Source organism: Anser anser (genome assembly GCF_964211835.1).
Source record: "Anser anser genome assembly, chromosome: 21".
NCBI classification, from domain to species: domain Eukaryota; kingdom Metazoa; phylum Chordata; class Aves; order Anseriformes; family Anatidae; genus Anser; species Anser anser.
The window spans coordinates 9,670,615-9,688,506 of NC_139742.1; the positions used below are offsets into that span (position 1 = coordinate 9,670,615).

The following is a 17,892-nucleotide window of genomic DNA, read 5'->3' on the forward strand; positions in this document are numbered from 1 at the left end:
ACGGGGGGGCCGTGGGGCGGGGGAAGCGGAAGGCTCCGCTCCTCTTCCTCTTCCTCCCGCGGGCTGGGATCATGGCGGTGCCGCGGATCCTGCGGGCAGGTGAGGGGTCGGGCTGTGCCCAGCCGTGCCGAGCCGTGCCGAGCTAAACCGAGCCGTGCCGAGCTAAACCGAGCCGTGCCCGGCAGTATGACCGCCCTGCTTCTCTCCCCGCAGCAGCCCCCCGGCTCTACAGCAGCTTCCCAGCCCCGGTGCCAGCCCCAGCCCCGGCCCCAGCTGCCCGTTCCCCCGGTCCCGGTGAGTGCTGCCGAGCCCCGGCCCCTTCCCCCGGCCCGGCCCGGCCCTGCCCCGGGGCTTTCCTCCGGCCCCTGCCAGCCCGGGAGGGAGGGAGCGATGGTTGGGGGCTTTTGTCCTTCTCCCAGGTGCGGATGACAGGCTGCTCACCGAGCCTCTCAGCCAGCCCGACTTCTTCAACGTGAAGGAGCTCTTCTCCCTGAAAGATCTCTTCAACGCCCGGGTGCACCTGGGGCACAAAAAGGGATGTCGGCATAGGTGAGTGACGCGTCTCGTGATCCGGCACTTGTTCACATCAGGAACTTGTTCACATCAGGAACAGGTTTCAGGTTTCCACAGTCTACCCAAGCCTTTGGAGGTGGCACCAAGCCAGGCAGGGGCTGGGGCAGCACACACAGCCTCAGGTTTCCATCTGGGCACATTTACTGCCCTACAAAAGCACAGGGACCCCGAGCTGAGCAGGTGTCAGACCCGCAGCCCCTCTGCACCCAGGTGGGATAGACACGGATGGATGCTGCACACCAGGGAGCTGCAGAGAGCAGCTGGGAGTTGGGGTGTGGAGCCAGAAATTTCTGCTCGATGTAGCCCCACGTCCCCATGCGTCGCCCGCCCTCTGCCCCCGCAGGTTCATGGAGCCCTACATCTTCGGCTGCCGCCTGGATCAGGACATCATCGACTTGGACCAGACGATGGATCATCTCCAGCTGGCCCTCAACTTCACCGCCCACATCGCCTACCGCAAGGGCATCATCCTCTTCGTCAGCCGCAACCGCCAGTTCTGCCACCTGATCGAGAGCACGGCGCGGGAGTGCGGGGAGTACGCGCACACACGCTACTGGCAGGGCGGCCTGCTCACCAACGCCCCCATCCAGTTCGGGTCCGGCGTCCGCCTGCCCGACCTCCTCATCTTCCTCAGCAGCCTCAACAACGTCTTCGAGCCCCACGTGGCCATCCGGGATGCCGCCAAGATGAACATCCCCACGGTGGGGGTGGTGGACACAAACTGTAACCCCTGCCTCATCACCTACCCCATCCCTGGGAACGATGACAGCCCCACCGCCATGGAGCTCTACTGCAAGCTCTTCAAGATGACCATCATTCGTGCAAAGGACTACAGGAAGCAGAGGGAGGTCTTCCACGAGCTCCAGAGCAAAGCAGAAGGCAATTAGAGCCGCTTCGTGCTGGCCGAGGGACAGGCGTGACCGTGCCCAGCAGTGTGGCTCAGCTCCCAGCTGGAGACAAGGGTCCTGCTCTGCTCCCGTGGGTGCTGCACCCACAGCATCGCTCTGGTCCTGCACCCAGAGCACCAGCTTTAAGCAGAGCAGTGCTGAGGGACGTCTCCAGCTCAGAAACAATTTGGCTGGAGCGTTCTGAGGGGAGATGGAGCAGGGCCACTCTCAGCTCTGTCCTTGTTTGGCCCTGTTGCAAGGAGGCACCTCTGTCCTGAGGCCGTCCTGTTCCCGAGCTAATGGTCTGGCATGAAACCACGCGTATCGCGCACCTCTTTATGTGACAAATAAAGGGCTTTGATCCTTTTTCTTTCTTCCCGTTACATGCGACGGTGGGGAAATCTCTGGCAAACGTTCATGCTCACAGGATGGGGGGACAAAGGGCTGCAGGTGCTCCAGCCTGGGGACCCTCAGAGGGCAGGGGGCTGTGCAAGGCCAGCCTGTGCATCACGGGGGGTGTCGGGCCCCTTGGGGTCAAGCATCCACCACAACGGGCTGATGAAAAGAAATAAAAGGTTTCCCTTTTTCCCAAAGAAAAGGGAAGCCCAGCCTCTAACATGCCCCATGCCTCTGTGGGGGCCTTAGCGCAGTCCCGCAGCGTGGGGGTCAGGCACAGGGAGGGGAAGAGATGCCGGGGAAGGGTCCCCATGTCCCGCTGTCCCCATGAGAGTAACGACAGCAATAAAGCTGCTGATCTGTTTTGTGACCCTGCTGATGAGTGGGAACCCGACCTTTCGGATGCCTCTTTCCTCTCTTTCCAGAAGAAGGTGACAATTTGTAGCTCTTTTCACCAGCGCTTGAGACAAAGCGGAGGTTAATTTGTATAATTACCTAAACATGCTTTTCTGCCACTCAGGTAATTTTTTATGAATTCTTTTACCTTTTTATAGTGCCAAACTTAACAAATATGTAACCATTTGTGAGGAGAGGAGAAATCTAAACTAAGTATATAGTCTTAGTGTGCCTTCCTGCCTTCCTTCTTGGGGTGTACGGCTCTCTGCGACTGCCTGAGAGGGGAGAAGCTGTGGGGAGCTGGGGCCGGCCTCTTCTCACAGGTAACTAGTGACAGGACGGGAGGGAATGGCCGCAGTTTGTGCCGGGGAGGTTCGGGTTGGAAATGAGGAGACATTTCTCCTCAGAAAGAGCGGTCAGGCGTTGGGACGGGTTGCCCAGGGAGGCGGCGGAGTCCCCGTCCCCGGGGGTGTTTAAGGAGAGGTTGGATGTGCTGCTTGGGGACATGGTTTGGTGGTGGTACTGGCGGTGGGGGGGACGGCTGGACCGGCTGATCCTGGAGGCCTTTTCCAGCCCTGACGACTGTGTCTCCATGTCCCCGTGTCCTTTAGGGGCCGCCTCCCCGCCTTGCGCCCTCCGGCCCGGCAGGCGGCGGTCGCGTCCTTCACGGGGCGTCCCCGCCGCGCTCCGCCGCCCGCCCTTTATAAGCGGGAGGCGGGCGCGGGCCCGGCCTTTCGGAGCGGTGATCGGGAGGGGAACGGGGCCAGGCCGGGACGAGGGGGCTCCGGAGAGGCCCCGTCATGGTGCCGGGAGCCGGCACCGAGCTGCAGAGGCGCCTCTGCTCCGCCACGGGGCCCCGCGGATGGGCGCTGAGGGGGCGGCCGCGGGGCCCGGGCGGGAGGAGGAGGATGAGGAGGATGAAGAGGATGAGGAGGATGAGGAGGAAGGAGCCGGGAGCCGCCGTGGGCAGGTGGGTGGCGGGAGGGGACCGGGGAGGGGGGGACAGGGAGCGTGGCCAGGGTGTGCTGGGGGGGGGGGGAAGCACCCAGGCCTGCAGCCTACTCAGGATTTAAACGTTAAAGATTTGAGTGATTTTAAAAGGTTCTGCGTAGCAATTTACAATTTTTGGTTTTAATCTTTCTTTCCTGAGATACTATTAAGTGGTATAGTTCAGAAAGGAGCTTATTATGTAATTAGCAAAGCATCGCATTCTTCCTCTTTTCTTATTCCTCTTTCTTTTCCCTTGCAGAAGGCAAAGAGTGAAATGAGCAAGGTTTTTCAGCACGAGAAAAATCAGCATGAAAAACCGAGGGTAAGTAAGGCTTAACACGAGGCCTCTCCACGTCCCCTGCTGTCAGGAAAAGCTAGTCGCTGCTGGCAAACAGGTTTCAGGCACCTCATAAAAGTATATCTTAAATGCTGCACTGCATTTAGTGTTTCTAGCCACACCAAATACCTTCCTAATACAACTTTCTGAGGAGGCGGTAGAATCTTGTTCTTATACATACCCTTAATGCTACCCTTTAGGCTTTGCGTGCTTGGCGTTTTTTTTAAAATCGCTTCCTGCCACAGGCGTTACAAAGGTGGCTGCTGTGGCATCTTTGTGTCTTTAGGTGGCAGAGAGAGACAGGCTATGTTCTACGCTCGTTTGTTCCGAAACCCGTGAGCACTCAGAGTGATTGATAGCCTGACACTGTAGATAGGCTGGTTTTGTTAGGAGGCTTTTAAGAAATTAAATCTCTCCTGGTTTGTTTGGTTTTTTTTTTAATTGCCTGAAGTGTGAGAGCTCTACGTGGTAGAATAGAAAGCTGCTGTATTGAATGTGCGAGTCCTGGGGGTTGCATGCTGGCAGCCCCAACCCTAACGCTGTCTGGAAGTAAAAATATGCCCGCACTATGCATTTAGTTCTCCAGTTTCTCTCTTTTACTGGGCCTTTTAATTTCTTAGTGAAAATAACCATATAACCAGGCTTCGAAGCATGTCTAAACAGCTGCTATAAATTCTATATATATTTTCTGCTCTTTCAGAGAAAGGTGTGTGATGTGGCAGACCCAGGAGGTCCTCTCCAAGACCTGAGGTGAGCAGTTGTAGATGTGAGTTCATGTGCTGAGAAGCTCCATGCCCTGCCCCAGTCGTGTTGCAGATGTGGCTGTAGTGCCATGTTTGTGTCATTAGGTGGCAGAAAGGAAAAGGCTACGTCTTTGCTAGTGCTCTGAAACCAGTGAGCGCTCAGAAATGGCGAGCAACCTGACACTTCTTTCTAGCTTCCTATTTTTTTTAATGTTAATCTTAAGTCTTGCAGTTCGGACAGCTGTGTAGGGACAGGGTACAGAAGCTAGTCCTGTCCTTCAGTGTGACAGTCATTCTCAATAAATATCTTGTTTGTGTGGCAGATGAGAGATGTGACTGACTTCACCATCAAATGTCAGCAGTCCTGTGCGCTCATTATGCTGAGCTGCAGTCTTGAAAATTCAGTAGCTTCCTTGGTGTCTTGCCCAGGGAGGTGGTGGAGTCACCATCCCTGGAGGTCTTTAAAAGACGTTTAGATGTAGAGCTTAGGGATATGGTTTAGTGGAGTACTTAGTGTTAGGTCGGAGGTTGGACTCGATGATCTTGAGGTCTCTTCCAACCTAGAGAAATCTGTGAATCTGTGAGAGAGAAATCTGTCTTGCTCTGCTTCCATGGAAATACCGGGCTGCAAAGAGTATTTTTCTTTCCAGGCTGTGTTTTTTTCTGCTCCATTGTCTAAGAATGAGGCAGAGGGAGAAGCACTGAGCCTGAATTCCAAGTTAGCTACTGCTTCTGTAAAATTCCTAAAAGGTGTTCGTCTAAATTGTGGCTTACATCCATTTTTCTTGCTTTTGATTTCTTTTGCTGTGAATCTAATTACCATCTTTTCTTTAATAGGAAACTCTGAAGGCAGTTGTTTGAAAAGATGCTTCCACAGAACAAAGGTGAGGTTTATGAACCTATGTGATAAAAAGCACCTGAATTGTGGCTTTGGCTAGAACCGGTCTTAATTTATGCTTTGCTAACATGTTCTTTGTTGAAAGCTAATTTGGGTTTCTTGCATATCATGTCTCTTATTGGCATGGAGAGATGGCCAGCTCCAGTATTATTTATTCTAATAGTCCTGACTCCTTGGAGATTTTGATGTCATGATATCTTAATATCATTAGGGGGCAGAGATGAATGGGCTTCCTGTGCCTGAAACTTGCAACTGCTCAGAGATTTTAGCTTGACATTGTTTTCATGTGTACCTCTTGAGAGAGAATCAGCTGAAGATGGAGCAAATTTCCTTGGAAAGATAGTTAGAATGATGTCAGTTTTAATCACATTGGGGAGGAAGGTCCTTTTGCGTTTTTGTTTGTTTGTTTTTGTTGTGTTTTTTTTTGCAAGGACAAATAGAAGTGACAGCTCTATCCTTGAGTTCTATTTTTGCCTTGAACACAGTCCTTTGTGGCCTGCGAGACATCCTTGCTTTGATGTCTGTTCCATCTGTAAAGGGAGGATAGCAATATACTGCAGCTGTAGAGTTTTGCAGGGTTTAGCACGTGGATATTGAGAATCCACTCTACCTGGGAGCAGAGTAGATAGGGGAAACAGGCACTTGAGTTTGTTTTCAAAGTACTGGCATGGCCTAGAAGCAGTTGGGTGTGGATTCAGGATACGGAGAGAAGGGTAACCTTCCCCTAACATTTGTTAAACTCTCAGCCAACAACTTCTTGACTACCAAGGGTGCTGAGTAAGCTTGACCAAAAGGTGCAATCAGCACCTTCGGCAATCTTCTGAAACGTGGCCTTTAAATCATGCTTGCTTTGGGGAGTTAAAAAAACAAAAACAACTTAAGATGTTCTTTCTTCTTACAGCTGCATTTGAGAACAGGTCTGAGTTGTTCTGCAGTTTGCTTCAAATATTGAAGGTAAGTATTATCTTTTGGAAACATACTCAAACCTCAGTGTGTTACTAAAGCAGTGTCAGGGTAGGTGTTTTGGGGTTGGTACATCTTGTCCCTCTGTATCCTTACAGGACATGGGCAAATCAAAAACTTGCTCAAGGTGGCATGTTAAGGTCTTTCCAGAAGTATGCGTCTAAAATTCAGGGTTTTCCTTTTTTTTTTTTTCTGAGAAACCTGTACTGTAGGTGGAATGCTTTGGAATTAAGCTCATGCACCTGAACTTAGCAGACAAAAACAAAGTGATTGTGCATGTAAGAGTTGGTTGGGGGAGGTGTTCTGGTAGAAATCTTCTTTAGAGAAACCAGAAGTTCAGCAAATGAAAATTACGTTGCCATTGGCACAGATAAGAGCTGTCCAATTTCGGATTACTGATGTTAATAAATGTTACAGAAGTTAACAGCAGTAAAGCACAGCACTTCTTTTAAGCGTCTGTACAGTGAAGTACTGTTTAATCAAAGCCGCTTTTGCTGAGAACATGCTCTGTGTGTTGTAAAGTGTCAGAAATGATCAAAACAGGGTCTCCTGCTGTGGCCTGACACAACGCTACTGGAAAAAATGTTTGTCACAGATCTGCAAGTGATGAGATGATGTCTTAGATGTACTGTAGAAATAAAAAAAAATAGATTAAAATGTCTCAGTAAATGTAGAAGGGAGTGCTTCCTGAGACAAGATGTAGCTCCTTGTTTATCGTGGTTGAACTGGTAACACAGTAGACAAAAAGCAAAAATATCATTGAGAACAGTGCAACTTTTTAGTTGTTTTCTGCTGTGTTTATATGTTAGCATGCTGGAAGTGAGAGAAGCTCTGGCTACGCCAGAGCTTTGTGAAACTCTGAGGCTTTGCAGTGACTAATAGCTTGACAAAATCTGGCAGTGCTAAATGTTGGAAAATGTCCTCATTAAATGGGCATTATGAGGGCCAAAGGTGCCATTAACCAAGCGGGTAGCTGCTGGCTGCAAAATGAGCCATTTAATTGGGAAAAGTCACTGCCTACCAGCAGTGGTGTTGGGAAAGAATGCTAATAAGGTTGTTGGGGATATGGATATGCAGAGAGGCGTGCCTTAAGATGCGACTCTTCCATTTAAATTCCTGACTTCTTTTAGTGCTGAAATATGTAATGGATTTTTTTCATCAGACTTCACTCACATCAAGGGTCCTATAGGGGTAGCGAGTGCCTAATGAGGCTCTCTTTAGACCTTTACTGTGAGGCATGGAAAGAACATCTATTAAAATTTTCCCAGTGACATTTGCTGCTAACCATCTTCCCAAGACTGAGCAGCAGTCCTGGGCTGTGAGTGTTTCTTTATCGAAAGAGTTACCTGGCTTTTGGCTTTGGAAAAGATCAATATTTTGTATTAAAGTGGTTCTGATTTTTTTTTTTTAAAAAACAACCTTCTGTATATCACCATCACTGTTTGTAACTGTTTTGTGTCATGGCTTTGAGCACTGGAAGAAGCCCAGCTGTTCTGGACTGAAGTATAATGTCTGAGCTTAGATACTACACCATAGTGGACAGTAGGAGTCTCAATGGTACGGATGAATTACCTTCTTAGTATTAACGTTTATTGCTAACTTTTGCTGGCTGTATTTATTTGAAGTTCTTGTCTAACATCCTGGGTGTTTTTTTTTATTTGCAGATCGTGCCTTGAATTTTAAAATTTCTCGCAAACCTGGCCACAGCAAAAGAAACGGGTTAGAAGTATCTGCATTTGAAGATTCCTAAAGCTTCATCTTTTTTTTTACATGGCTTAAGCAAACTACAGCCAGCAAAAGCTCACGCAATACTTCTTGAATGTAGTTCTGAATGCTGTAACTGGCGTACTCAAATGTATAGCTCCAAGTGTCCTTTCTGCTTTTCATGTACTCCTAATGAAGAGCCTTAAAAGTTGTAGGCTTTAATTTCTGCCAGTAGTCTTGGCTCACACGCAATGTGAAAATATTCACGCCCGTATTTTGAAGCACTGTTGTCTTGATGTGTTTTCTCCATATGGTTGAAGAGGCTTAAAATAAAACTACTATAAAAACGCTCCCTACAAGTCTGAATTATGCTCGTGTATTTGTACAACCCAAAGTAATATTTTAAACCGTTCTGTGATTTAGGACTTACCTGTGCGTATGAGAACTGTGATTTTTTTTTTCAACCTTGAACAATGAAACGTAGAAACTTGCTTCTTAACGCAGTCCTCTTCTAGCGCTCTTAAATCTACCGTGCTGCTCAAGCAGCAGCATCTGCTGAGCTCCATTTGTCAGCCTTTCACTGCTTCAGCTCTTCCTCCTTTTCCAACTGCTGTGGGAAGTTGGAAGGAGGCTTTACGAGGGTAAAATAGCTTTGCCTTTAGTCATATTTCACATCGTACCGTAACTTGCAAACAATAATCTGTTGTTTGGAAACACTTGTGTGTTGTATTAGTGATAAACAAAACTGGGTTCTTGGGGTGTGTGTCATAATCAGTGTCTGTCCAGTCCTGATCCTGGGGTTTGCAGATGAATAACATGGTAATGTGATGTTTTTGTCAAAAGTCTTTATTTGAATAAAGTGTCTTAGCTAGTGCTGTTAAATACATGGGCTCTCTTTCTCCTGAACAACTCGTCGTAAATGCGCAAGGAGGTTCTGATACTTGGGATGATGTGGATAAGTACGGAATGCATTTGTTTTCTTTTGTCTTGCCTGCTGCTTTATCTAACATGGCTTTTGGGGAAGGGAGCAGTGGGGATTAAGTGTAGTGGGAGTGCCATTTATCAGGACAAAATTTACTTTTTAAGATTTCAGACAGATGGGAGGGTGAAAAATGGCTGTCCTGAAAATGAGAGGATTTGGCATGGTTGTTAGGTTTCTTTTCCTAATAGCAGAAGAAAATTAATTTGTCAGTGGAGCTAGTTGCCATGGGAATACAGGACAATAGAAGAGGAGCTGGGGGTAGCTCCGTGGAGCCTCATTAAAAGGATTCCAGTCCTTGCCCTCCCCCAAATGCTCTGTGCTGTGCAGGAACCTGTACCTGCACTTAGTGCGGTGCCTGGAGGTGGAGTCCTGACTGTATGATGTTAATATTGAATTAAGGGCGGCTGCAGTGGGCTGAGGAACTCGCAACCCTTCAAGTGAAGAAACCTTACAAATGCTCAACCTTACTCCAGATGAATTATGTTGCGAAGCCGACTCCTCTGCAGGGAGCAAGCTCTGCTGGCTCTGCGCTAGATTTAGAGCACTGTTGACACTGAAACATTTCCTCCATAAATAATAGTGAGAGGTAATGATGATCCTATGGAACTAATAGAAGGAAATACTGATATCTCTCCTCCAAAGGGCTCATAAATTTGCAGCCGTGACGTTACCGATTGCCTTTGCGGGCTATATATACTGTCAAATGTATTTTTTTCCCCTCGATGATTGTACTTCAGATATACGCTCCACTTCACTAAGCAATTGTTGGCAAGAGCACCAGCATATGTGCTCCACCGGCAGTGATACGAATGTCCTGCGAGCAGAGCGGGCTCGGGGTGGCTTACAGAAACTCTTCCTTCTCTACCCGTAATTTTAAAAGGCCGAGCGTGTAAAGGAAACAGTCTGCGGCCAAGAGACCTGGTACTATTTGCGCAGACGAACAAATGATCGCTGCTGAAAAGATTCTCTGGAAATTCGTTTTGATAATGGGAGAAGCACTGGATTATTCTGGTATTAATCTTTAACCTCTGCAGTGCAAGCCCGGCTTAGAGGATTAAACGGAAAGGTTGCCTCATCCTTGCGTAGGTGGCTGAGCAAGGTGGGCAGTAACAAAGGACAAATGCGTGGCAGCTGGTCCCAACTGAGCACAGGGTAGACTTTACGTTTCCTTTAAGCCGTTCTGGCCTTACATGCTCCAAAACCTGGCACGCAGGGGAATGGCCTGGCCTTCCCGGCAGCCGCTTGCGGGCTACAGGCAGAAGCAGCTGGGTGGAGAGCCTCACGCAGGCCATTGCATCACTGTCGTGGGGTCAGGCACTTAAAAAAGCAGTGAAACAATTGCCAGGGTTCTCGGCCGTGGAAAAGACAGCTTATCCGCTTCCTAAGTTGCAGCTGGATCTCATGGTAGATGACTCAGATACTTAAGGAGATACTTCTGAATAGGAAAAAAAAATCTACCTTTTTCGCCTTTTTAGCTCGCAAGCAAGCTGGTGCTTAAAAGGCTGCTGTTTCACTATTGATGTACTGGCGTGATTCACATAAAAGCTATTTATTTACATCAGAGACGTTCATCAAAATAAGATGCGACAAGTACAGCATGAATGATTCATTCTCGTCTTTCTGCACTGCTTTCCTGTTAATCAAGGAACAGTCAGAGGCACCCAGCTGGGCTCCGCTGCCTTCTCTCCTCCTGCGCCGTCTGCTCCCCCCGAGCCCGTTCCTCAGCCCAGCTCCTGTACCCCAGCTCCTGGCAGCCCAGCTCCGCAGCATGCTCTTGCAGACGGGGTCAATGGTCGTGCTGGGCGGTGGAAGTCGGGACGTTTGGTTTTTCGTGAAGGCGACGGGGGCTGCAGCTATGCTGAACTCCCTGCGGAGAGCGCGGGTTTTTCCTGCGGGGGAGAGGGGATGGAGAAGCAGGCCCTCGACCCTTGGCTGGGCTTTGCTCCGAGATTTCAGGTTCTAAATTCCAGGGCTGTGCTTCCCCCCCAACACACACACACACACCCCGTTAGGAATATTTGGTGTTGGAAATCTTCTTCCAAAGCAAGGTCTTGAGGTTGTTCAGCACGAGGGAGTGGTGCACTTCCATCTGGCTGGCCAGGCCGCTGAGGGTCATGCAAGTTCGGAGCTGCTTCTGCAGCTCGTCCTTCAGCTCCGGCGGGGCTCCGTACAGCAAGTAGTCCTGCAGCAGCCCGCACACCTTGGCCAGGTTGGGCTGCACCACGTCGCCTTTGCACTGCTTCATCAGCTTGTCGCAGGTGGCCGTACAGTCCTCCCCGTAGGTGCAGTCCACGTTCTGCTCGCAGTGGCGTCCCTTGAGGAACCCCCTGATGGCCATCTCCGTCGCCACCTTCCTCAGGTTGACCATCTTGAAGTCGTACTTGTCGTTGTAGCCCACGTTCCTGAAGCTGGTCTCGCAGATGTAGAAGTTCCCGTAGGTCCCGTGGAAGATCTCCTCCACGAACTCCAGGAGCCCGATGGCGATCTTGGCGCGCCGGGGCCAGGCTGGAGCGACCCACTGGTGGATGACGCGCTGCACGGCCGCGGGCAGCAGCGGCTGCAGGAAGGGCGGCACGTCCGTCCCGTACAGGGAGCTGTGAGGGATCTTCTCCATGACGTAGAGGTCCCCGCAGTGCCCCAGCAGCTTGGAGGTGTGCTCCTTCTCGTGCAAGGAGAGCAGGAGAAGAAACTCGTTGAGCTGCAGCAGCGCCCAGATGGACTTGGCCTCTGCCAAAGACACCTTCCCGTCCCGGTTCACGTCGGCCATGGTGATGATCTGGCTCACCAAGGCTGCCAGAGAAGGCTGGTCTCCTAGGTTGGACTGCAAGAGAAGAAGGGAAGTGCCATCAGAGCCTCGCAGCTCTGCGTTTGGGCTCGGTATCGTAAAACGGAGCTGGGGGAGCGGCAAGCTGAGCGCCTGGCTTGGGAGAGGGCGAGCTGGGGGCTCAGGCACTCCCGGTGCTGCACGGTCGGAGGTGTCACCCCTGGTACAGCCGCCTCCAGGGCTGTGACACCGAAATCTTGCAAATAGGAATTCCTGTGTGGGCATGAGGGGATTTCTCAGCTCATCCAGCCCTTGAAGGGGCCCCAGCTCTGGTCGGAGAGCGCTGGCCGGCAGAGCTCTCCTTCAGGGGCAAGGGACGGGAGGATGACTTGAACCTTTCCAGCTAGCAAGTGGAGGGAGGCAGGCTCCGGAGGGACCCTCACCCACCTTCAGGAAGTTCAGGAGCATTTCTTTGAACTCATCCATCGACGTCCCCCGAGTGGGTTTGTCAAAGAGAACCACATCCCTCCTGGGCGCTGAGGCCGGGTTGCTGTCTGCCTTCAGGGCCTCCTCGATGCCACATTTGATGATCACCTCCTTCTCCTTCCAGAGCCCGCTGTAAACCTGCAGCAGAGGAGAGGGGGGGAAAAAAGGCAGGAGGAAAGCAGCAGCCAGACCCAGATGGGGAACCGTGATGGGCAAGGAGCAGAAGCGTGGCTGGGTGGAGGAGGACATTTCCCAGGTCCCCTTTTTTTGGCACTTGCACCCATCCCCAGCCGCTCGGTGGCCCCACGAGCGGGGCAGAGACCTACCTGCTGGGTGGGAGAGGAGGAGAGGCAGTGCTGGAAGAGGAGGCTGTGCTCCTCGCACAGGTCTTTGCACGTGGAGCCAGAAATGATTCCCTTCTTGTACTGGTCGCACTGGGGGGGGGAAGGCAGAGAGAGGCAGCTCAACGGGTGCCGTGCAGTGCGGCTCCCCGTCCGCCCTTGGAATCGGGGGGTGTCCCGTGAGACATGGGGCACCCCAAGTAGGCAGTTTGGGGAGTGCCAGCTCTCAGACACAGCTCCACTCATTGCCAGCCTAGCATCGCCCCAGCCTTGGGTTCAGCACCAGGGTGCGGTGCCAGGGACCACATCGTGTCCCCCCAGGCTGTGTTGGTACGCCTCATAGCAGGGACTGGGATGGCTCCGTGCCTCAGTTTCCCCACTAACACCCTCACAGCCCAGGGGGCGGCAAGGCCGAGGAGGTAAAAACGCCCGGCACCGATGAACGGCAGCGTGGGTTTGTCAGGGAGCTGCAGCGCTCATCGCTCTGAGTCCAGCCCCTTCCAGTGCCCCCGGCCTCCCTGCTCTGTGCCTCCCAAAGAAATCCCACCCAAAATCTTCTCTGCTTCGACACCGAAGGAGTCCTGCTGGCCCCAGAGCAAGGCTTTTAATGGGGGAGATGTGAGATGAGTGTGTGGGGGCACCTGGGGCTGAGCCCCAGCAAAACCCGCAGCAGTTGCAGGAAGGACCCTTTGGGGATGGGTCGGTGCCTCCGGAAAAATGTGGCTGGGCTGACACCGGCTGCTCCCCGCAGGCACGGAGCTCTCCAAGGGGCCGTCCTGGGGAAAGGAGGTTTTTGGCTCCCGGCTCCAGCAAACAGGCTGGGCTGCTGGCTGGATCGAATGCTATCTGCTGTCCGAAAGGGGCAGGGCAGGTGCCCCCGCGCTGCCAGAGGGGATTTGCTGCTGCAAACCCAGCTGGGGAGCTGCCGGGGCTGGGGCTGGGGGAGGACGAGGCTGCAGGGGCTCAGGATGCTCTCGGAGAGCAGCAGCCCGAGCTGTGAGATGGGCTGGCCCCGGTCCAGGCGGTGGCTCTGATCCACGAGCGGGGCAGCTCGGTCGGCGAGCTGGAGGCGTCCGCAGGCAGGAGAGGCTGCAGCTCTGCAGTCAGCAGCGAGGGCCCAACAGCCTCGGGGCTCCAAACGGGAGCTGCAGAAATTCACAGCATCTTTTCCCCTTTTTTTTTTTTTCCTCTCTTTTTTTTTTTTTTTTTAGCGTGGATGGGAATTAACCCCTGGACCTGCTCACACGGGCCACGGCTGGACACGGTGTCTCAAATCCCAAGCTCAGAGCGGGAATTAGCACCCGAGACCCCGTGGTCGGAGTCATGCAGAAAATCAAATTAAACGATCGTTGCTGTTGTTATGGCAATTCCTGCCTCCCTTCGCCGCTGAAGGATTGATGAACGAGGCGTTTGCAGCCAGAGCCTCGGCGTCCTGCTCCGACCTGCAGCCCTGCCACGGGACACCCGCAGCGGACCCGGGGGGTCCCCGCTTGGCCACCGGCCCCCCACCAGCCCCAGCTGAGCCAAGCTCCTGTGTGGGGTCCACCCTTCATGCGGGCTGGTGCTTTCTGTAGGGCACGGCATTTACAGAGGTGCACCCGCAGCCTGCCTGCTCCCTTTTTCCTTCTGCAGAGCACGCCGGCACGATGCCCTGCCCGCCCGCAGGTCCCCCCTCACAGCCCCGACACTGCAGCTTCACCGCGCAGACGTCAACCTGCCAAAGCCTGGCTTGCTTCCCTCCGACATCCCATTAAACGGCTCTGCCACCGCCCCGGCAGGAGAAGGTCACCTCCCCAGCCCGCAAAGCTCGCCGCGCCGCCGGGGCTGGAGCCGGGGGAGCAGCTGCCAGGAGAGCTCTTTGGCTCGGCGTTTGGGCACGATGGCGCAGAGCACGGCACCGGGCTCAAAGCTCCCTTTCCCCATCCTCCCTCCTTCCCACGGCCTCCCCCATCCCGTCCCACTCCCGTCCCTGCTGCAGCCAGCAGCTCCCCACGGCACGGCTCCCCCCGGCACCCCGCACCGGGACCCCCGCGCCCGATGCCGGCCCCGGCGCGGCGGCTGCTGGCCGGCACTCACAATTATCATCCGGCAGACGTGGCCGCGGCAGAGCTCGGAGTAGGACGAGTAGTGCATGTAGGCCACCCAGCTGCCCACGAAGATGCCCAGCCACACCACCAGCAGGTATTTCACCTTGATGCCCGGCAGGCGACTCTGGAAGGGAAAGAAAGCGCGGGGGGAGGTCGGCGGCGGTGCCCATCGGTGCCGCCCAACCCGGGCACGGGCCGGGACCCAACTTTTCCCCACAAACCAATCTAAGCGCCGATGAAAACTTCGGCATTTTTATGTATATTCACCAGCCTATTATGCAACTCCTGCTGCAAGTAGGTCACTTAAAATTCCCTATGAGCAGGGAGATTACAGTGCTGAGAGGAGCCTCCGGCCACGCATCTGTGCGCCCGGGAGCCGCTGCCCTCCGCAAAGGGTCGCTGCCAGAGCAGTGAGCGGCCCCCTCCTGCCTGCCGGGACCCTGCTTGTCCTCCCACCTGGGTAACGAACCTGTAAGTGCCCGGGTGATGCCCTGTGCTAACGATGCAGAGGCTCGCAGCACGACTTTGTTCTCCTGGCCTCGACTCTTCCCGCCTGACCCCGCAGCAGCACCGCTGCCATCTGGGCTCCCCACCCACGGGCTGTTTGCGTGGCCCGTACAGCACCGCGTGGTGCTGTCCCCGGTGGTTCCTCAGGGCAGGGCACTAATCCCATTTCTCCTGGGGTCTGTACAAAATTGCTGCTTTGTGCCAGGCCAAGAGGGCCCTTGGCTGGCGGCTGCCTCCAAGCCCTCCTCGCACACGCGGGCCGTGAGACCGCGGCGTGCCGCACGCCTGCTGGGGCTGGATCCGAGGGGATGCGGCACCGCTACAGCCTGCAGGGCTCCACGTCCAGATCCTGTCCTCTAAAACTGCTCCCAGCTCCGAAATACCTCTTCCCACGGCCGCTGCCCTGCTCCTGTGCCGGGCTGCAGCCAGCGGCACAGCCGGGGTGAACGGGAGCGTGAAACTGCCCGGGTCTGAGACGAGATCACGACACCTCGCACGGTAAATTGGCAACACCCAAGTGTGAGCCGGCCCGTGACGCCCTTTTTGCCTGTCGAGCAAGTGCGGCGCTAATTAACGCCTGTTAGAAGAGAACCCAACCACAGCGAGGACTTGGCAAACATAAAGGACAGCGGCGTTTTCCTGTAGGGCTGCACCATGGGGCTGAAGGCAGCTCAGGTGGCTGCAGTCAGACGAGTCACTGGGGCCTAGGAGACCCCCCGAAACTGCCCAGCAGCAGGGATGTGACCCACCGAACCCCCAGCAAAGGGACCTGTCGATGGGCTTCCCCCATTTTGAGGTGACAAAGCCCTGGAACGGCCAAAATATCCCCGTTGGCTTACTCAGACCAAGAACCCATCACTTTCCCGGGCAGAAGGGAGGTCGGGACTGAAACCTGAGCGTGGCACATCGCCCCTTAGATGGTGGAAGGAAGCGGGAAGGTTTGGGATGCGTTGCAAGGAGAGGTTCCACCGGGTTCTGGCAACATTTTGCATTTGTGGCTGACGCTACAGTTCCCTGCAGGGGCTGAGGCTCAAGGCCCAGGGCTCCCTGCCCGCTGCCTCCCCTGCCCGCCGCCTCAGCCGGGAGCACAAACCAGCGGCTGCTGCCCTCCGCTTGCTTTGAGCTGCTGCGTTTAGATTTGGGGTGACTCCAGGAGGCGTAGGAGTGATTTGGGGCCAGAGCTGCCTTGAAAGGTGAAACAGACGGAGCATCACGGCTCCGACACCACGGGCTCGGCCACCCCTGGCAGTCCCAGTGCCCGGCCCCTGCCCGCTGGCACAACTCCACTCAGCCGCTGCTCAGGCTGCAGGGCTGGGAAGGTGACAGCCGGCTCTTGGCTAGTGCCAGCCCCCAGAATGCCCCCCTTGGCCGTGCAGCCCCCCCCCCCCCCAAGAGCTCTGCCCCAGTTCTGCTCCCCCCCCCGCCAGCATCCTCTGCCCCCTTCCCTGTTCTCAGGGATAACCTCGCTGCTCCGGGACCTTTCCCATCCCATCACTGCAGGGGGGGAACACCCGGCCCCATCACCGCTGGGGCGCTCCTACCAGTAGCTGAGGACGGGGAAAATAAATGTAATAAAATAAATAAATAAATAAATAAATAAATAAATAATAAAGAACAGAAATAAAGAGAGGGGAAGGAGTCGGCCGTGCTGCTACACCGCTGCATTGGCCGGCTCAGTTATTTATGCGGGGTGGGTGGGCGGATGGACGGATGGAAGGAAGGAAGGATGGAAGGAAGGATGGACGGATGGACGGATGGATGGGGCTGCCTGACGGCCAGATGGAAGGAAGGATGGCCAGATGGATGGGGCTGCCTGGCGGTGCCTCTCTCCCCGGCCCCACAGAGCACTGCAAGCCGCGGGTTATGCAACCGCCTCGGTGCCGGTCCCCGGACCCCACATCCCGCTGCCGGTCCCGGTGTCCCGATGCCACCCCCCCGTCCCCCGGTGCCGGTCCCGGTCCCGGTGCCGGCAGCGCCCCCGGCTCCCGGTCCCCCAGCGGAGCGCCCTTTGTGCGCGGCCGGTGCCGGGATGCGGGGACGGGCACCTCCGAGCCCCCCCCCCGGCCGGGCTCTCTCCCTCCATCCCTCCCCTCCCGTGCCCCCCCCGGGTCGGGCTCCGTCCCCCCAAACCCAGCCCGTCCCCGGGCGGTACCTGCAGGCCCTTGGAGAGGGGGCAGAAGAGCACCAGGTGCGCCAGCCGCCGGATCCTCCGCATGCTGCGGGCGGCCGCGGGCCTCAGGCACCGGGGGGCATGGCCGGGGGCGGCCGCGGCCCCCGCCTCGCCTCCGGGCACCGGGAGGGAACGGAGGGGCCGGGGGGGAGAACCGGAGGGACCGGGGTTTTGGGGTGGGGGGGGCGGGGGCCGAGCCGCGCCGCCCGCTCTGCCCGCCGCAGCGCACCCGGCTCGGCACGGCCCGGCCCGGCTCGGCTCCGCCCGGCTCGGCGCGGGGCGGCGCACGCAGCTCCGCCGCAGCTCGGGGAGGCGGGGGGCTGATACCCGGCACGGCTCGGCACGGCACGGCACGGCTCAGCCCGTCCCCGCAGCGGGCGGCATCAGCCCGCCCCCCCCCGCCCCCCTCCAGCCGCCCCCGGGGGTCCCCAGGCGGGGTCCCGGGCAGCCGGGGGGGGCCCGGCGGTGACCCCCTGGGCAGTGCTGCTCTCGTCTTTTATTTTATTTTTATTTTTTATTTATTTTATTTTATTTTATTTTATTTATTTTATTTTATTTTTATTTTTTTTTTTTATTTTTTTAATTTATTTTTATTTAAACGCAGGGGCTGCGTTCCCCCGCCAGCGCTGGGAGCAGCCATCGCTGCTGCTGCTGCTGCTGCGCTCGCT

The 17,892-nt window shown here is 55.0% G+C and overlaps 3 protein-coding genes across 4 annotated transcripts; 2 read left to right on the forward strand and 1 right to left on the reverse strand.

Annotated features, from left to right (window-relative positions):
- Positions 1-22: 22 nt before the first annotated feature.
- Positions 23-1,828, forward strand: MRPS2 (mitochondrial ribosomal protein S2). 2 transcript variants are annotated; one of them, XM_083807448.1, is made up of 4 exons: positions 23-99; positions 214-294; positions 420-549; positions 917-1,828. In XM_083807448.1, exons 1-4 carry the CDS (start codon positions 72-74, stop codon positions 1,458-1,460), a joined length of 783 nt encoding a protein of 260 aa, XP_083663574.1. In that variant the 5' UTR covers positions 23-71; the 3' UTR covers positions 1,461-1,828. The 2 variants fall into 2 exon arrangements, with proteins under 2 accessions (XP_083663574.1, XP_083663575.1); XM_083807449.1 differs by having other exon boundaries at positions 52-99; positions 217-294.
- A 914-nt stretch (positions 1,829-2,742) lies between these two features.
- On the forward strand, positions 2,743-8,246 carry LOC310884912 (uncharacterized protein). The gene is made up of 6 exons (XM_083807450.1): positions 2,743-3,222; positions 3,502-3,564; positions 4,280-4,329; positions 5,160-5,206; positions 6,122-6,174; positions 7,848-8,246. The coding sequence occupies exons 1-4, from the start codon at positions 2,758-2,760 to the stop codon at positions 5,167-5,169; spliced, it is 588 nt and encodes a 195-aa protein (XP_083663576.1). The 5' UTR covers positions 2,743-2,757; the 3' UTR covers positions 5,170-5,206; positions 6,122-6,174; positions 7,848-8,246.
- Positions 8,247-10,402: 2,156 nt separating this feature from the next.
- DIPK1B (divergent protein kinase domain 1B) lies at positions 10,403-17,495 on the reverse strand. Its single transcript, XM_083807447.1, has 5 exons — positions 17,207-17,495; positions 14,537-14,671; positions 12,446-12,553; positions 12,081-12,257; positions 10,403-11,690 (listed from the first exon to the last, which is right to left on the reverse strand). The coding sequence occupies exons 1-5, from the start codon at positions 17,267-17,269 to the stop codon at positions 10,878-10,880; spliced, it is 1,296 nt and encodes a 431-aa protein (XP_083663573.1). The 5' UTR covers positions 17,270-17,495; the 3' UTR covers positions 10,403-10,877.
- Positions 17,496-17,892: the final 397 nt, after the last annotated feature.